At 46.0% G+C, this 19,469-nt stretch overlaps 2 protein-coding genes across 2 annotated transcripts; one reads left to right on the top strand and one right to left on the bottom strand.

Annotated features, from left to right (window-relative positions):
* Nucleotides 1–6,218: 6,218 nt before the first annotated feature.
* Nucleotides 6,219–7,417, bottom strand: LOC119351909 (probable xyloglucan endotransglucosylase/hydrolase protein 25). Its single transcript, XM_037618685.1, has 3 exons — nt 7,159–7,417; nt 6,859–7,058; nt 6,219–6,737 (listed from the first exon to the last, which is right to left on the bottom strand). Exons 1-3 carry the CDS (start codon nt 7,393–7,395, stop codon nt 6,314–6,316), a joined length of 861 nt encoding a protein of 286 aa, XP_037474582.1. The 5' UTR covers nt 7,396–7,417; the 3' UTR covers nt 6,219–6,313.
* Nucleotides 7,418–18,105: 10,688 nt separating this feature from the next.
* On the top strand, nt 18,106–18,982 carry LOC119351908 (vacuolar iron transporter homolog 5-like). Its single transcript, XM_037618684.1, has one exon. The coding sequence runs from the start codon at nt 18,161–18,163 to the stop codon at nt 18,791–18,793; it is 633 nt and encodes a 210-aa protein (XP_037474581.1). The 5' UTR covers nt 18,106–18,160; the 3' UTR covers nt 18,794–18,982.
* The last annotated feature ends 487 nt before the right edge of the window (nt 18,983–19,469 follow it).

Here is a 19,469-nt window from a genome sequence, read left to right as displayed (position 1 = left end):
AAAGAAGTACATGATCAGATGCAACACAATTCAAAGATGAAAGCTACAAATGAGGATTGCATCATTTCTTTGCATTGATATTATCTACTTCCCTTCTACTTATCTTTTGCAGATCAAAGAGAGTCGAGGACGACTCTTCATCAAGGGAGGGAGGATGATGAGCACATGGGTACATCATACATGACATTTCAGAAAAGTGCAAAATTTGGTTGGAAAGAATTACTAAGCCGAATCAAGCAAACACATGCCCAGGTGAACGCTAACTTAAGTTCATACTATAATCTTGAATACATGGCTGCACTTTCATATCCATTGTTGCTGGTTGAATTTAGGTATCACATGGAATAAATCCAACAACTTATGAGCTCTTGAAGCAACCGGTTTGGAGGAACAAGTTTGAAGAAAACAAGTTTCAAGTGAAGCTGATGCTGTCAGTTTTTACCTATGATGTTTCGTCGTGGCACACCCACATGATGGAGAGACGGGGCCATAGGGGTACATCAACAGAAGCTACCTCAAATTATCTTTCCAATGCAAAAAACCTCACATCATTTGGAGTTGTGAGTCAAAATTTGTAGTCATTCTCGTGGAAGGTGTTCAGACTGTCAAGGCTTCGCAAATTTCTGAGGAGCTCTCCAACAACTCCCAAAGTTGACTGCTTATTCACCCAAGGAAGCCATGCAAACCTGCTTACTTTTGAAACCATTTTCACACCTAGCTAAGGGGGGTTGTCCCTGCTATAAAACCCCATCTTCCCCATCCTCTAGAAATACCTTTTTGTCAAACCATTCAGCTACAAGCTTATGATGCAAGACAGCTAGAGAGATCCGAGAGATCTTGCTACCTTTGCTCTTGTGAGTTCATTCAGATTCGCTAGAAGAAGCCTCTGGTTCCCCCTAGTTCGTGCTCTACGGTTCCGGCCGGTTTGTGTGGATTAGTCCCGGTTTATGGTTCTGCGATTGTTCGGACAGCGGGTTGGGGGTTCTTGTAGCTTCGGTCAGCCATCCCCAACGTACGGGTTGCATCCAACCTTGGCAGGTATAAAGCTAGTTATCCCGATGCTTGCAGCTAGTTATCCCTCCCGATTCGATCCTACGACGTGAAGATCGGGCCACCCTCAGGCGTGAACTCGTTCATCGGGGTCCTACCTATCATCTGGCATCAGAGCCTTCGTTGACACGGTAGGATCTGTTATCCAAGTTTATCTTGCTATCATCCCTTTAGATCGAGTGTTTTTCATGCTATATTTTCTGTCCTAGAAGTCCAAAGCCCCACCAAAAATAAAGCCAAGTCTTGTTGGTGCTGAGATCTTGTTGTTGCATACCTTGCATGTTCTTCATCTTTTAGATCTGCACCAAGTTCATCTTCATAATTGCTTTCAGATTTGGTTGTTGTGCTTTGGAAAAAGAGAAAAAAAAGTGGCAAAAAAATCAAAGAGAGAAAAAAAGAGTGGGAAAAAAGTCAAGAGAGAAAAAGAAAGTGGTGTGTAAGATCCAAAAGTTTGAGCTTGATAGAAAAATTTCAGAAGCTTGTGTGTTGTGTTTTTCAATTTTGGTGCAAAGGTGCAGCAAATCCATCCACATATTTTTCTTGGTTTGCATCAACTTGATTTCAGCACAAGCCCCCTTTTGTTTACCCCACCGAGCTCCACCAAAAATCAAAGCTAGTTCTTTGATCCTTGTCTTTCAATCGCTTTAACACATTCGGGAGAAGCACACTCTGATGTTAACTCATACGAAATTTGGTGAGTAAGAGGTGAAGTTGTGTGATTCCACAAAATTATCCTTTTCCACTTTTGGCCTTACTAACATGGCAGGATCTAGATCGAGTATTCATGGAGAAAACCATGGGGAAGAAGATGCCCCGGTCACACGTGCTGATTTTAAGGAATTACGGAACATGGCTCGAGACCTTGGAAGGATGTTTTCACGACCGACCTCCAGCAGGTGGTGATGGGGTTTGACACCGACAATACCCTGTTGCTCATGAAGTGCAGCAAAGAAGACATGCTCGAGAGCATGATGTTGCTGCCCATAGGCGTGTCACTACTACTCATGAAGTGCAACAAAGAAGACATGCTCGAGGGCATGGTGTTGCTTCTCGTGGGCGTGTCGCTGCTCCTCCTGAAGTGCGGCAAGGATGGCATGCTCGAGGGCAAGCTGTTGTTTCCCCTAGGCATGTTACTGCTGCTCATGAATCGCAGCAAGGACGTCATGCCCGACGACAAAGTTATGGCTCCCGTCGGCACACCGATGACCCACCACAAAGCATGACCGTTGTTGATGAACCAAATCCAATAATTCATAGCCCATGTTTACATGAGAAGCTCATTCCTAATGTTGCCATCTTGACCACCAATATTATCCCAACATCCAAGAAAGATGTGCTACAAATTCCACGTGAGGTAGAGAGTCCACAATCCAAAATCCCACAACTTGAGAGTGATAAGAAAAGCAAACTGAGTGACTCCACCAAAAGTGAGGAAGAATCTCCACTTTCAAAAATCCCAGCACTTGAGAGTGAAAAGAAAAATGAGTTGAGTGACTCCACCAAATGTGAGGAAGAGTGTCCACTTTCCACGATTCCATATATTGAGAGTGATAAGGAAAGTGAGGTGAGTGAGTCCACAAAATGTGAGGATCAGATTGTTCATCATGAGATTAGAGAAATACAAGATCTCCACCTAGATATACCACACATTCAGGAAGAGAGGATTAATGAGTTGTGTGAGTCCACGAAATGTGAGATTGAGATCATTTCGCACCTCATTAGAGAGATGAGTGAACCACAACATAATATACCACATCATCCAAGAGAGAGGATTAGTGAGTTGTGTGAGTCCACCAAACATGAGCTTGAGGTGTTTCCCCATAATATGAAAGAGATGAGTGATCCACCAAATGAAAAGAGAAAGGAGTATTCAATTACTAACCTTTCACAAAATTTTCTTTCTTTACAATATGTGCAGATGCAAAAGTCATACCTATCAGCTCTTTTGCAACAATGGGGGGACGAGATCCAGGAACAATTGTGGTGCACGTGGAACACCACTACACAAGGTGCACGTGTGAAGATCGATTTTCAGAAAGGCATTCAAGTACTCAATGAGGTAAAACAAAAAGGATCTTCCATTTTGATGAAGCCAGAGGTATGCACTTATGAGTTTTTGAAGCAATGGCGTGATAAGATTAGAGAAAAATTGTTTGGTACATCATCCATCCATCAATATGATTTTATTAATCTTTAAGAGGCTATAAAATATCCAATAAAACTAAATGTTGCACATGATTATTCATCATTTTCTTTTCCTAGTTATTTCAAATTGTCCTCGTGTTATAATTTTGTGGACCAAATGAAGTCGAGGATGACTTTTCTCCTAGAAAGGGATGCTGATATGAACATGATCATTGTCGATTGCAAATTTGTACTCCATGGAAACGTTTTCTGGAAGGAACTCCTAAGTCGAACAAAGCATCATATTGACATCGTCCATAAGATAGCAAAGTTGAAAATTAAAATTCTCTATATCATGAAACCTTTGCATTATGATTTGGTATTGCCCTGCTTTCTTTTGTGTGATGACCAGGTAGAGTCGAGGACGACTCCTTTTCAAGAGAGGGGGGATGATGAGGACATGTTCATCATTTAAACAACACAAATCATTCCTGAACAAATTCTAAGTTGTGAAAAAGAAGTACATGATCAGATGCAACACAATTCAAAGATGAAAGCTACAAATGAGGATTGCATCATTTCTTTGCATTGATATTATCTACTTCCCTTCTACTTATCTTTTGTAGATCAAAGAGAGTCGAGGACGACTCTTCATCAAGGGAGGGAGGATGATGAGCACATGGGTACATCATACATGACATTTCAGAAAAGTGCAAAATTTGGTTGGAAAGAATTACTAAGCCGAATCAAGCAAACACATGCCCAGGTGAACGCTAACTTAAGTTCATACTATAATCTTGAATACATGGCTGCACTTTCATATCCATTGTTGCTGGTTGAATTTAGGTATCACATGGAATAAATCCAACAACTTATGAGCTCTTGAAGCAACCAGTTTGGAGAAACAAGTTTGGAGAAAACAAGTTTCAAGTGAAGCTGATGCTTTCAGATTTTACCAATGATGTTTCATGGTGGCACATCCATATGGTGGAGGGACGGGGCCATAGGGGTACGTCAACATAAGCTACATAAAATTATCTTTCCAATGCAAAAAACCTCACATCATTTGGAGTTGTGAGTCAAAAGTTATAGTTATTCTCGTGGAAGGTGTCCAGGCTGTCAAGGCTTCGCGAATTTCCGAAGAGCTCTCCAACAACTCCCAAAGTTGACTGCTTATTCACCTAAGGAAGCCATGCAAACATGCTTATTTTTGAAACCATTTTCACACCAAGCTAAGGGGGGTTGTCCCTGCTATAAAACCCCATCTTCCCCATCCTCTAGAAAAAACCTTTTGTCAAACCATTCAGCTACAAGCTTATGCAGCAAGACTGCTAGAGAGATCCAAGAGATCTTGCTACCTTTGCTCTTGTGAGTTCATTCAGATTCGCTAGAAGAAGCCTCTGGTTCCCCCTAGTTCGCGCTCTACGGTTCCAACCGTTTTGTGTGGTTTAGTCCTGATTTGTGGTTCTGCGATTGTTCGGACAGCGGCTTGGAGTTCTTATAGTTTCGGCCAGCCTTCCCCGACGTACGGGTTGCATCCAACCTTGGCAGGTATAAAGCTAGTATCCCGGCTGCTGGCAGCTAGTTATCCCTCCCGATTCGATTCTATGACGTGAAGATCGGGCCACCCTCGGGTGTGAACTCGTTCATCGGGTTCCCACCTATCACTTCTCAAGATATTTGGATCTGATAGAATTCGGTCGTGCACGTCATATCAGCCTACGAGGTTCCACGACGGCGTGGCGCGAACCTCTATTCTTTGTTGACACCATGAGACATGTTGGCTTCTCGATTTCTATGGTGTAGACAGCTGTGGAGAAGGTCATGGTGGCCGAGATCGGATGATCAGTTAGGCGGACGGATCCTTCCAGACGATGGAGTCAGCCAGGTGTTTGATAACTCTCAGGAGCAACAGTGTCAAGTGAGGGCGGCAACACTATATGAATTCATTTTTAGTGGTGCTCCTCGGTTGTCGATCCATGACCTTCAGGGTGAAAACGTGAGGTATGACCTTCATTGGTTGTACCTGCCAATTGCCTTGTTGAAGGAATTGTTTTGAGAGCTCGGACTTCTTTAGAGTGAAAATCTAAGATCTTAGATCCAGCAAAGATGGTGCTTGTGCACTGTTTTTTTGAGGCGTTGTTTTTGAATTTTGGGTATTGTATTTGGTGATGGTTTGCGTCTAGTTGCTGAGAAAGTTGATCATGTGGCAGGACCTTTGTTTTTTTTCTTTCTTTTCTATTTTTTTCTTTGACTGTGTGCATTCTAGATGTTTTTTTTGACTGTGTGCATTTTGGATGTCGCTTGTCATGCAGAGGCTAGATGTAATTGATATTTTGCGATATTAACATGTTTTTTTTTCAAAAAAAAAATAGTCCATCGGTCACGGCAGAACAACACCTTTTTGCCATCTCCCAACTTAACATTCACCAAGCTGTCAAAGATATGTGTAGCTATGTCATCCGAGACGAATGGCAATCCTTGCCAAGGCCTGTCCTGCTCCGTTCTTCTTAGCCATTGCCGAGGTACTGAAGCCACCACCCAGCACGAACGCAAGGGCCCCTCTAAGATTTCACTTGGATTTTGCTCTAATAATTTTACTCCCTTCAATCTACATTAGTTATCTGGATGTAGTTAGGCATATCTCAATGCTAGATACCGTTTGAGACCGGAGGGAGTACCACATTGAGCTCCGAAGAATCGTGCTAGCTAAGCTAGATCGCGGCATCTTTAGAACCTTCGCTTGGATAAATTATCACACTAGCCTCGGAACTCGGAAGCATCGTACTACTAGCTAGCTAGGTAGCGGCGTCTTTACCCGATCGGTGTAGAATTTTGTTTACTTGTTTCTATGGGAAAACTGCTCTGTGCTACCGTGCTTACACTCATGACCATGCGTTGGTACGTGTCCACTCTTTAATCTTCACGGAATCAGTATATATAATTAACAGATCTCTGCATCGTATTACACATGACCAGAAACGGTTGCTATTTCTTTTGTTTTTGTTTTTCTTTCTCCAGGAAGAAAAGAAGAATTGCCGTTCATAAATAGCCAAAAGAAGCCAAGACGCACAACTCCCACCCAGCTCCATCATCACAATCACTTCTATCGATCTCATCCTAGTAGTAACAATAATGCCTAAGCGAGCCCACACTCCTTCGGGAAGCCATTGGGGAACCTCTTTTCGTCGGTGCAGTAGTTGTAGATCATGTACTTGCCCTGCACCTCCCTCAGCTGCTGCTGCTGCTTCACGTCGTCGTCCAGCCGCCCTCCTCCCCGTGCCCGGTCCATCCAGCCGCTGCTGCCGCCGGAGCCGGAGGGGTCCGGGCCGCAAGCCCACGAGCCGCCGGCGCTCGGGGCGCACCCGGAGGCGGTGTAGTTCCGGAAGTAGGCGACGAACGGCGCCTGCGACCAGTCGGTCTTGACGCGCCCGCCCTGCGTGGCCCAGTCGTCTGCGTCCCACAGGCACCCGAACAGCCGCATCGGCTGGTACACCGGGAAGGGCACCCCGGCGTCCCAGTGGTTCTTGAACTGCCGGATCGGCACGCCGTCCACCAGGATCCTGCAGACCACCCCGACAATGCCTTCAGCAACATACAGTAAATGCCATGGAAACTTGAAAGCATTCAGAGTTTCAGACATGTCCAACAGAGTACTGGTGTGTAGAATAAGGCGAGGCTTACAGGATCTCGTCTGTGTTCCAGACGATGGAGTAGGTGTGGAAGTCCTTGGTGGGGTCGAACCAGAGGCGGTACTGCACCTCCCTGCCGCCCTCGCCGTTGGCGAAGATGTTGGTGTGCAGGGTGTAGGGCTGGCCGGTGGCGTTGCCCAGGAACTCGAGGTCGATCTCGTCGTGGGTCTTCCAGTCCTTCTCCGAGATCATCTGCACCACAGCACACAGCATATGTACCATTACTTTGCCAGGAACTCGTGCATGCCGTGCATGGATGACGAGACGATGGACATGGCATGATCTCACTTACATATATGGTGGTGACGGTGCCGGCGGAGTTCCTGGGGATGAGCTTGATGTCCACGTCGATCCGGGCAAAGAGGTAGGAGGTCTTGGACTTGAAAGCCGACCCCATGGCGTGGTCCAGCATCAGCGCGATGGTCTGGTCGCCGTTGCCGTCGCTGAGCACCTTCGTCTGCCCCCACAGTATCTGCAGCTGGTCCGCCGGGTGACCACCGGCAACCGGAGAGGCCCAGGCGGCGATCATCAGCGCAAGAGCCGATAGGCTGGCTAGGAGGCGCTCCCTAGCCAAGGCCATGGCTCCTGGCGAGTGAAGTGAGTGACTGTAGTGTGCGGGGCCAGCCACGGTCAAGTGAAGGATATATGCAGTGCAGACTCGACTGAGAAGGTGCCGCAGGATTACCGGGGTCAACCACATGAGGATCGATGCCGCCGGATCGATCGCATCGAGCTCGGCGACGCCTTTAAATTCTTGGAGGATGTAAACAAGCTCAGTCACGGGCTGGCTGCTCGTTCAGTGAAGACCTAGGCATTGAAAATGTTGGAGGGTTCACAGTTCAGTCACAGCTTAATGGCGACGCAAGATGGGCAAAGATGCGAGAAGTTGACAACCTGGTTTAAGTGTCGGTTACGTGTCCGGCGACGAGTGAACTGCGGCACACATTGTGGCTTCAATATACTGTAGTACTCACTCCGGTCCTTTTTACTCTGCATATTAGGTTTGTCCGAAGTCAATTTCATCCAACTTTGATCAAATTTATATAAAAAATTATAGACATTCACATATAACAACACCAATATCATTAGATTCATCTTGAAATATATTTTCATATTATATTTATTAGATATTATAGATGCTAATAATTTCTAATATAAATTTGGTCAAACTTAGCAAAGTTTGTGTAAGAGTCGCGATCGATCTAAGCGTGGAAGCTAGGGTTCATGGCGGAATGGGGAAAATTCGATGGCGTGTTTATCCTCCAACCTCCCTCTGTACTACAGCTATTACAATCGGCCGAAGCCGCCGTCCGTCCAAAGCCAATCCATCCGAACGTTACAAGGGTATTTAAACTACAGCCATTCCGGGCCGGCGTGCCATTTGGGCTTCGTCTTCACCCGAGTGGGCCGCACCGCAGGCCCACGAGAAGTTTTGAACTCTGCCGCTTCTTCTCTGCTTGTCGGATGATGAATAGTGTCGTCACTTGTTGTCGCTGTTGCCAGATCATTTGAAGCGCTACCCGGTGTGCTGACATTCCTCCCTCCTTGAGAGCCGGCTTGACCCCAAGCCGGAGCACGGGGAAACTGCTGCTTCAAATGCTCCAAATCCTCCCAAGTAGCATCTGCAGGAGAAGATTCAGACTAGTGAACTAGCCCTTGGGCAACAGTCTTTTTACCTTGAGATCGCACTCGCTTCTGCAGTATACTGAGAGGGACTTGTATAGCTGCCCTGGCTGTAGGCAATGTGCGACTGGGAATCGTCTCTCGAGGTAAAAACTTCTTGAGCCGAGAAACATGAAAGACAGGGTGTAGGCTGCTGTTATTAGGAAGATCCAATCGATAAGCTCGCTCTCCAATGCGCTCCAGGATTGGAAAATGACCACAATACTTGAAGGCCAGTTTTTGATTTGCCCTAGAATATAATGACAACTGAGCATAGGGTTGCAGCTTGAGAAAGACACGATCCCCTACTGCAAAAACCCGTTCAGTTCTCTTCTTGTCAGCCTGATTTTCATACGTTGTTGTGCCCTTAACAAGTGTTGTCGAGCTGTTTCTGTGACTGCTTGGCGAGATTGCAACCAATCTTGCATTTCCAATGGAGCAATTGTATCAGTTGCAGAGATGCCAAAATATCTGGGAGTATACCCATACAAGATTTCAAAAGGAGATTTCCCCAAAGCAGAGTGCCAATTGGAATTGTACCAGAATTCACACAAAGGCAACCATTTACTCCATTTGTGTGGTTGAGCACTGATAAAACATCTCAAATAACACTCTACTTGCTGATTTACTCGCTCAGTCTGCTCATCTGTTTCAGGATGATTTGCTGTACTCATATTCAATTGAGTCCCTGTTTTTGCAACTAACAATTTCCAGAATTGACTAGTAAAAAGTGGATCTCTATCAGATATGATCACACTAGGCAGACCATGCAAATTGTAAACATTATCCAAGAACACCTCAGCCACCTTCTGAGCATTGAAAGGGTGTTTGAGTGGAATAAAATGACCATATTTAGAAAATTTGTCAATCACCACTAAAATGCAGTTGTACTGAGATGACTGGGGAAGACCATTAATAAAATCCATAGACACAGTATCCCAGGCTTTATGTGGAACTGGCAAGGGAGATAACAAGCCAGGATAAGGAACTCTTTCAGGTTTAGCTTTCTGACATATCACACAAGACTGCACCTGTGTTAAGATGAACTTCTTCATTCCAGACCAAGTGAAAAGAGCATGAATCCTTTTGTATGTCACTGGAAAACCTGAATGATCCCCCAAAGGGCTATCATGAAAAGCAGAGAATTTTTTTTGATGTAATGCAGGAACAGGGCCAACCCAAATACTCTGCTTATATTTCAGAATACCATTAACCAAACTGTAGGGTGGCTTAGAAGCTGGTTGCACAGCTAGTTGTTGCATAATTGTCAGGGCTCGTTCATCATGTTTATAACTGTCAATAATTTCAACTAACCATGTGGGTTGGCTACTGGAAATGAAAAACAACTGAGAACCATCATGAGGTCTCCTGGACAGAGCATCGGCTGCACTATTTGTTGTACCTTATTTGTACTGAATCTGATAATGCAATCCAAGAAGTTTAGTAAGACACTTCTGCTGCCAGATTGTATGCAATCTTTGATCCTGCAAATGAGCCAAACTTCTTTGATCAGTTTTAATAGTGAACTGCTGAACTTGCAAATAAGGCCTCCACTTATCCACTACCAATAAAATAGCCAAATATTATTTCTCATATACTGACAGGGCCCTATTCTTGGGTCCCAAAGTTTTACTAACAAATGCCAGTGGGTGTCCCTGTTGCATCAGCACTACACCAATACCATATTCACAAGCATCAGTCTCAATCATAAAGGGCTTACTAAAATCTGGTAAGGCCAATACAGGAGCAGACACTAGAGCATGCTTAAGTGTGACAAAAGCCTCCTCTGTAACACTGGTCCATACAAAAGGAACTCCGTTCTTAAGCAAATCAGTTAAAGGCCTTGCAATAATCCCATAATGTTTAATGAATTTTCTATAATAACCACTCAAACCAAGAAAACCCCTCACTTCCTTCACATTTTTTGGAGTAGGCCATTGCTGAACAACCACTATCTTATCAGGGTCAGTGGAAACCCCTTCTGCAGAAATAACATGCCCTAGATATGCTATCTTGGGCTGAGCAAAGTCACATTTAGACATCTTAACCTTCCACTGCTCCTTATGCAAAATAGATAGCACCTCATCCAAATGTTTCCAGTGTTCTTCCAATGTCTTACTGAATATCAGAATATCATCAAAGAAAACCAAGGCAAACTTCCTCAAGACTGGAGACAGATCAAAATTCATTTGCCCTTGAAATAATCCAGGTGCTCCTGTCAAACCCATGCCCATCACAGTAAATTCATAATGTCCATTATGAGTTTGAAATGCAGTCTTATATTCCTCTCCTGGTGCTAATCTGATCTGATAATATCCACCTTTCAAGTCCAGCTTAGAAAACCAACAGGCTCCTGCAAGTTCATCCAAAAGTTCATCTATTACAGGCACTGGATATTTCCCTTTTTCGGTGATAGCATTGAGTTGTCTATAATCAACTACCATCCTACAAGTTCCTTCTTCTTTCTTTTTAACTAACAACACAGGAGAAGAAAAAGCACTGTTACTATGCCTAATCATCCCTGAATCCAGCAGCTCTTTAATCTGTTTTTCCAACTCATCTTTCAGATATGGAGCAATCCTGTAGGGCCTAACAGACACTGGTCTGGCTCCAGGAATCAATGGAATAGTGTGATCCTTAAGTCTTCTAGGAGGTAGTGTAGTTGGATTTTCAAACACTACAGCATGCTTATCCAGCAAAACTTGCAACTCTGGCTGAACAACTTTCTGTTCCACAGGTCTAATCAGAGAGACAGAAAACACTGTAACTGCTACATCCTCAGGTAACAGCCCTTGCAATGTAACTGTATCTCCTTGATAGTAAAAGGACATCCACTTTTGAACCCAATCAACCTGCATAGGACTGTGCTGAGCAAGCCAATCCAGGCCTATAATTCCATCATAACTGGCTAGGGGAAGTAATCGAAAACTAGTAGCAAATTCCACCTGACCACAACTCCAGGAGCAGGATTTTAAAACAGAATCACATCGCAATGTACCTCCTCTAGCTATAGATACTGTCACAGGTTCATGTGTTTGAACATTTGTCAATTTGTGTTGCAAGCTGCTGTCAATGAAAGAATGCGTACTGCCTGAATCAACAAGAAAGATAAGTTCCATGCCTTGCAACTCAATCAACAACTGCAAAGTGGGCACATTAGATTGTTTCCCTACAGCAGCAGCAGACAATTGCATACTACAGACATACATCTGGTCCTGAATACTGCTATCAGTGGATATTGTTTCTTCCGATTGAATGTGATCAATAAGCTCCTGCACTATGTGCAACTGGACTGACGACTTGCATATATGATCCTTCGACCATTTCTCACCACAAACAAAGCACAGTCCCTTGGACTTACGATAATTCCTCAAGGCAGACCACTTATCTTTAGTCTGACTTGGTTTCTGAACTTCAACACTTCGTTTGTCTTCAGAAGTGCGATGTTTATACGGTGGCAATGGCAATGGCATTGGCCCTAGCAGTAGGGACATGATTAATGGGAGTAATGCCTTCACCTAACTCCTCATGCAACAACGCTAAATCATACGCTGCATCCAAATCGCGTGGTTTCTGCAGAGCTACAGCGACACAGACACCAGGTTTAAGTCCATCCAGGAATCTAGTTGTATAGTGCAGGGAATTGGGCGCCTCTTCATACGCAGATAGTTGATCATACAAATCAGCAAAGCGCTCCACATAATCTGCTACAGTTGAGGTCTGAGCTATTCTGAACAACTGACGGAGCAATGTCTGATGTTGATTACGCCCAAAACGGTTCTGCAGACTCTGACAAAATTCAGACCAACTTGCCTGCGGCTGTCGACGTTGCATCGATTCCAACCAATGAGCAGCAGCACCCTCAAATTGAGCTGTTGCCAAAGAAATCCATCGGTGAGCCAGTGTACACCACAACCTGAACTGATCTTCACACCGTGTTTGCCACAGACGCGGATTGGCACCATCAAATCGCGGCAATTCCAGGCGAGCACCAAACGCAAACGAATCAGCAGCATCAAAGGAACTCGACTCACGGCCCAGAGAAGGACGGAACGAAAAATTGGACTCGCGCGCACCTCTGACCGGAGGAGGGACATAAGTATTATGCGCCTTCTCCCGGTAATCGTTGTCGAAGCCGAGGGAATCAGTCGGGCCACCGCCACGACCATTCCCAGCCACACGCGACGGAGACGGATCTTCTTGCGGAGGAGTACTCCCCTTCAACTGGTCGCCGCGGAGCTGCTCCATCTCCATCAACAACTCGTCTCGGACCCCGTCCACGCGCGACGAGAGCAAGCCGTCGAGGGTCGAGGTATTCGTCGAGATCAGCTTCTCCATGGCCTTGAGGAGATCCGCACCTTGGTCGCGGAAGCGCTTGTCGAGGTCGATCGCGAGATCCGCCCGCAGAAGCTCGTAGACACCGCGCCCATCCTCCGACAACTTTTCCATCGCCGCCGATTTCGCCACCGCGTCTCGTGATGATGCTGGGGAAGCGCCAGGACCTCCGGCTCGGATACCAAGTGTAAGAGTCGCGATCAATCTAAGCGTGGAAGCTAGGGTTCATGGCGGAATGGGGAAAATTCAATGGCGTGTGTATCCTCCCAACCTCCCTCTATACTACCGCTATTACAATCGGCCGAAGCCGCCGTCCGTCCAAAGCCAATCCATCCGAATGTTACAAGGGTATTTAAACTACAGCCATTCCGGGCCGGCGTGCCATTTGGGCTTCGTCTTCACCCGAGTGGGCCGCACCGCAGGCCCACGAGAAGTTTTGAACTCTGCCGCTTCTTCTCTGCTTGTCGGATGATGAATAGTGTCGTCACCTGTTGTCGCTGTTGCCAGATCATCTGAAGCGCTACCCGGTGTGCTGACAGTTTGATTTTCGACAAATCCAATGTGCAGAGTAAAAAGGACCGGAGGAAGTACATCTGTGACTGGATTCGATGGAACTAGAGCAGAGCAGACATCGGAAATATGGAACGAGATATGCCGCGGGCGGCTGCGGCTATCTGAACTTGGTTGTTCTGTCAAAAACTTGAAACATTAACTGATGTGTTATACTGATGCAAAGATATTTCACCGCTCGCCGTGGTCGCATCCGCTCTGCGCCAAATGCAGGCAGCTGCCAGATTAGTTAGACACAGACATGGCAACGGTTCGGACGCCCGCAATCCCCTTCCTCAGTTTGTCTCTGAACGGACCAATGTAGGACCGCGTTGAATGACAAAACACGTCCGGATCGTGTCTCATATGGTCCGAATGGTTGAGGGTGGTTTGAGGGTCGGCGTTGAAGATCCCCTAAACGACCAACTACTGGTTCTAAAGGTTTGTTGCATAAATTACCATTTATTGGTGTGATTTATTGCAGTTAGCTCTAATCCATCATTTGATTCGGTTGAGATGAATTCTGAGACTAGTCACAGTGGGGAGTAACTTAGAGTAGTAACATGCATATGTTACTAGTCTATGTTACTACCTCCACAGTGGGTAGTAACATATGTGTTGTGTCATGCATCACTTCATTTATTAGGTTGTAGACTCATTTTTTTTCATATGTGTGATGTTATTGTAACTAGCTATGTTACCACATGCCTCTTTTTCTTCATTAATTACATGCCACATCATCTATTTTATCTAGATAAGCGTGATGTTATCATCTATGTTACTCCCACTGTGGGTAGTCTGATGAATCGGCCCCACCTGTAAGTACATGCATGACAAAAAGAGGATCACATAAGTCATCCAACCGAGATGAGCTAAAAAATTTCAAGACCCGTGTTGGCGCATGTATGATTTTCTTACCACTTATCCATTTTCTCAAAGCCTTAAAATTTGAACCAAAAAATTGAATTCCAGAATTCAATAGCCAATGGGTACATTTCGAGAATCTTGTGAATTTCGTCTATTGGATCATACATGTATCTGGGGCAATTGCAACTCATTTGCACCAGATTTTGGTATGTATTTGTGGTAGCATTAAATCTTTAGAATTAACATGAACATGATCTTAATCTCGTGATTGGAACATATAAATAGTGTGGAAGTGGATGTTGACCAGATTCAATTCAGGCCATTACCCATGTCTGCGGGTGTCAGGGTGGACAGCGGAGATGTAGATGGCAGTAGGGTTACCGTTGGCACCATGTGGTGGCTGGCGATGGTAAACGACGTTCATCTCCTTTAGAACCTTATTAGCATCGGGTGTTAGAGAAGGACACGGCCTCCCGTATGAGATCGTTAATTTTCAATGGGCGGGGTCATTTTCCTTTTATACTACTGTATGTGCTAGGGAGGTGGGACCAAGATCAAGTCGTTGGTTTAGTGCCCCTGATCCATGGGATGTCTAGCTCTGCCATTTTCAACCAAAGATCAACCTCATCAATTGGTAGTTTTAGTTGGCCGACTAATGTGGTTAGTTTTTATTATTGCCATGTGTGCACTTTACAAAGTGGGACCGACCTGGGAAGAATCATGTCAACCGAGTCAAGTGATAGACTAGAGCTAACATGTTTTGTGTAACAAGCCTGTATAGCAGGTGTTCTGCGCAAAACCAATCTTAATAGTTTGTGGTTTGTGAAATTTTCAGTAAGTACTATACCACCTCATGGGTTGAAGCGCGTTCAAAATTAAACACGAGAGCCATGAGGCTGGTCATAGTGGGAGTAACATAGGTAGTAACATAGATGTCACATAAGCAAAAATGGTGTTGTGGCAAGTAGTTAATGAGGAGAGAGGCAAATAGAGTAACATAATATGTTACCATCACATAGCGGTTTCCAATGCATAATGAGTCTACAAAGTAATAAATGAAGGCAACTATGTTACCACACCTATGACACTACCCGCTATGAAGGTAGTAACATAGACTAGTAATATATGTATGTTACTAGTGTAAGTTACTCCCCACTATGACCAGCCTGAGCTGCGATGACCATGTGTTCATGAGCCGCTTTGGTCTCAAAGGCCGTGTTCTCCTCGGAGTATGATCTTGGCCGCCATTAATTAGCGTTAACAAAGCGCATTGTGCTGCGAGTAATTAACATGTATTGGTTCAAGACTCCAAACTGGAGTAGTACTATATGTTCATAGTATATGTTTTTTGAATACCACTTACCACCGAAAGAATTAAGCTATCAAATCATGGAATAAATCCAAGAAAAAGTGACCGCCCATGCCAAATATATGAGTTAAACCCGGGCTGACTGTTTTCACCACAAGTAACTTAACCGACTGAGCTACGCTCAATCCGCACCATATATTCATACATTTTTTAGGGTCTCTTTCTTGAGTATGGCGTTTTCGATCTCGGCCTCCATGTAGGCCGAATTTTTGAAAAAACCAAATTCAAAATTTTTCGGTTTCAAAAACCTTGAAAATATTTGTACAAGTAAACAAGGATGTGAGTTTGTGTAAAATCTCAAGATGAAATACATTGAAATGTGATCTGTACAAAAAAGAAAAAGATAAATTCATGGTCTAGGAGGATGAATATAGTATCATCTGTTAATTTGTAAAGTTGCTTTTCTTTCTCCCCACGCAAGGTGGTTAGGGAAAGCCTTCCTCCCCTCAATCTCCCCGGCGAGCTCGTGGGTTCGCCTCCGCTTCACCTGCCGCTCCGGAGGCTGATGGCGGGGAGGGGATTTCTGGTGCCTCGTCTCCGGTTAGTAGATATATAGGGTTTTAATTCTCGCTGGGGCAGTGTTTGGACAGATGACAACGCTTCTTATTCGGATTCTTCTCAAGTTCGTCCGCTGGGACTGATTAGATGGAGCTCTTGTGTAGATTCCTGCCAGCTCCTCGGGACGGCGAGGTTAGTGTTTCTCGTTGTGCGTACGCAACGGCGATATTTGGTGTCAAATTCTTCAGATCAATTCAGTGGGATGACTGTGGCTCCGAGGCAGTGGTCCTTAGGGGCACATGCACGAAGACTTACCGGCTGTCATCGACAAGGTTAGGCCGGCTCCCGTATGAGAGCAGCGTGTCAGCGGCTTGTTCTGGCTACGGCAATGGTCGTTCAGTGGTCCATGGACCTCGATGTATTTTTATTATGTTTGAGGTGTTTTGTACTTTCGATGAATCTTTATAATAGATCTGATCTTTTGACAACAAAAGCCTTCGATTTATTTATTTTTGCGCAACCCTCATTTCAACATATTTCGTCCAGAAAATTTACACACTTGTGCCTTATGCCTTCATATATGTCTATATTTTTTTAGAATTTCTTAAAATATAAAAATATGGATTTTCACGGATTTTGAATTTTGCATTTGAAGGCCTCCATGTAGCTCGGCCTCCAAAAGCAATTTCCGCTCTTTCTTCTTCTTTTGTCTGGATAAATAGGAACGCAAATAATTACCACGAGATGGACATGCATGCACTTGCCATCCCTTTGCTTGCTCCCCCCTTTCATAAAGATAATAAAAATAAACTGTCTTCGTCTGTGGTTGAAGATGCAGACAGCTCAATGTATACTTGATTTTTATGAACTGAAAAGTATATCCTTGATATTTTTAGCTCGGTGATTCACGATCCAATAAGTGGGTTCGTTGGCGAGCAACGATGTCGCGGTTAATGGCTAGCTAGCTTAGCTAGCCAGACGCCATTCCAACCGATCACAGATATAGGTGCTTGCTAATTTCACCTTTTCCTTTGTCAGCTGCATGGTGGAATTCCATTTCCGAAGTGAACGGTAGCCCACTGCCCGGAGCCTGAGATGACACGGTTCCATCTTGACAAGGAGTTCGGCTACGTCATGGCAGGTTAGCTGAAAAACACTTACTCCCTCTCCCACTGTAAAGAAATAATAGTGATCTAAACGTTTTTATATTTCTTTACTTAAGAAGTACTATACAGAGCTCAGATACGTCGATTGCAATTTCTTTCACACGTACGAAAACTAGAAATGATCAGTTGCAACGCGTCGAATCTAACTAAGGTTTGTAGCTTTTCTTTTGTCAGCGATCGATGTGATCCTTGAAGTTTGTCGGCATGCAAGTTCGGCAGCATTCGTCAGCATGCAATACATGGCGTTCAGTTTGGTAGTACTAGTCAGCATCATCACCGTTTCATTGAACACGTACGTACTGTAGAACAAGTAGTGAGTGGTGACACATATTTGCAAACACGAATAGCTATACCCTACCTCCCCGTAACATTAACAATAAAAGTAAGAGCCATGGCATATATTCAGCATGAAATTGGCAAACACTCGTTTCAAGTGTTTGAAGAATTGGGCCGGGCGATCTAATAATAGTTTCTGTTGTGCGTAGGAGCAAGTGACCTAATTCTCCTAGCTTGTCGTTGTAGACTCATTTGGTATGATGTACACTCAGCAAGCACGATGGACCGATTAATGTATGTGCGTGCTCGTGGTGGCCACGGGCGCGCAATACCGGAGGAAAAAGAAGATGTGGCTGCATGTACGCACTAGCCATGGCGGCATGAAAACTGGAAATCCCAGCACCGGGGGAGAAAAAGAAGAAGACCGGCATGCCCACAGACAACCCTCGTGCCTCCCTGAAGTTCACTATAAAAACACGGCAGGGCAGCGTGTGTCCTCCACACTACTGCTGCCTGCCACTGCACAATACCATCACTGCCATCTCCATCCATCTCACTAGCTGCCAGTCGCCATGGCCGTGAACAACACCAAGCTGGCTGCTGTGGCGGACGCCGAGAACCCGGCTGTGGTGTGCTGCGACGTCGACGACTCCGAGTCGTCCATCGACTTCGCCGGGCGCGCCAACTGGCTGCGCGCGGCGGTGCTGGGCGCCAACGACGGGCTGGTCTCCACGGCCTCCCTCATGCTCGGCGTCAGCGCCGTCAAGCCCGAGGCGCGGGCCATGGTCGTGTCCGGGTTCGCGGGACTACTGGCCGGGGCATTCAGCATGGCCATCGGAGAGTACGTGTCCGTCTGCTCCCAGCGCGACGTGGAGATCGCGGAGCTGGACCAGGCCGGAAAGCGTGGCGGCGACGAGGAGAAGGCACTGCCAAGCCCGGCACAGGCCGCCGCGGCCTCAGCGCTGGCTTTCTCCGTCGGGGCGCTCCTACCGCTGCTGGCCGCCGGGTTCATCGTGGGCTACAACCTGCGGGTCGCCGTGGTGGTCGTCGTGGCGACGTTGGCGCTGGCCGCGTTCGGATGCGTGGGCGCCGTGCTGGGGCGGGCCCCCGTGGCGAGGTCGTGCGCGCGGGTGGTGGTGGGCGGACTGGCCGCCATGGCCGTCACCTTTGGGTTCATGAGGCTCTTCCGAGCCAGCGGCGTATAAGAAACTGACATGGACACATGGTCTTGGCCATGTGCGGGCATCGCCCATACTCTTATCGGAATAAAGTACCCAGTACTAGCCACCGTACTTGCACCTACGGCTGACTTATTTTCTTCCTTGTAATAGTAATCAAACGGCAAATGAAAACGTTTAAACTCGTACTATAGTACCAAGTGATTTTCATTCCTCTCCATGCATGCTCTATTGTTTGAAAGGATGTGACACAACATGTTCAATTGGCCAAAGGTTTGCACTTACCCGCTCTATGTTTTTCGGTAGGGTAGATCTACGTACGACATACGTCATGTTAAGCAACTTGCCTTAACTAATCTTTTCGGCTGAGCAATGCTAGAACTACGTAAAAAAAAACTACATAAACTAACGGGCTGTCCAACGTGGGGCATTGTTATTGGGTGTAGGGAGAGGACAAGTCGCGTACTACCCCTCGCCCCTCGCGTTGCCCCCGCGGGCGACCCGGGGGGAAAACCCTAGCCGCCGCCCCTCGAGTCTCCTCCTCCTCCCCCCCTCCTCGCCGCCGTCCATAGCGCCGCCGGGCGAAGCCTGGCCGGCTGGGCGGCGGCGGGGCTTCTCCCCATCCTTTCCGTCTTAGCTGGCGCGGGACAGCGGGGTCCAGAGGAACACCAGGCGAACGTGGGGTCCGGCGGCGCGGCGGGTG

This window comes from Triticum dicoccoides, chromosome 2A (assembly GCF_002162155.2).
Source record: "Triticum dicoccoides isolate Atlit2015 ecotype Zavitan chromosome 2A, WEW_v2.0, whole genome shotgun sequence".
Classification (NCBI taxonomy): Eukaryota; Viridiplantae; Streptophyta; class Magnoliopsida; order Poales; family Poaceae; genus Triticum; species Triticum dicoccoides.
This window is presented reverse-complemented; position numbering and strand designations above follow the sequence as displayed.

Coding starts and splice junctions, on each gene's coding strand:
- LOC119351908 (XM_037618684.1), top strand. CDS start 18,161: ATGGCCGTGAACAACACCAAGCTGGCTGCTGTGGCGGACGCCGAGAAC.
- LOC119351909 (XM_037618685.1), bottom strand. CDS start 7,395: ATGATCGCCGCCTGGGCCTCTCCGGTTGCCGGTGGTCACCCGGCGGAC. Junction 7,059..7,158: donor GCACCGTCACCACCATATAT/GTAAGTGAGATC, acceptor GCTGTGGTGCAG/ATGATCTCGGAGAAGGACTG. Junction 6,738..6,858: donor TGGAACACAGACGAGATCCT/GTAAGCCTCGCC, acceptor GGTGGTCTGCAG/GATCCTGGTGGACGGCGTGC.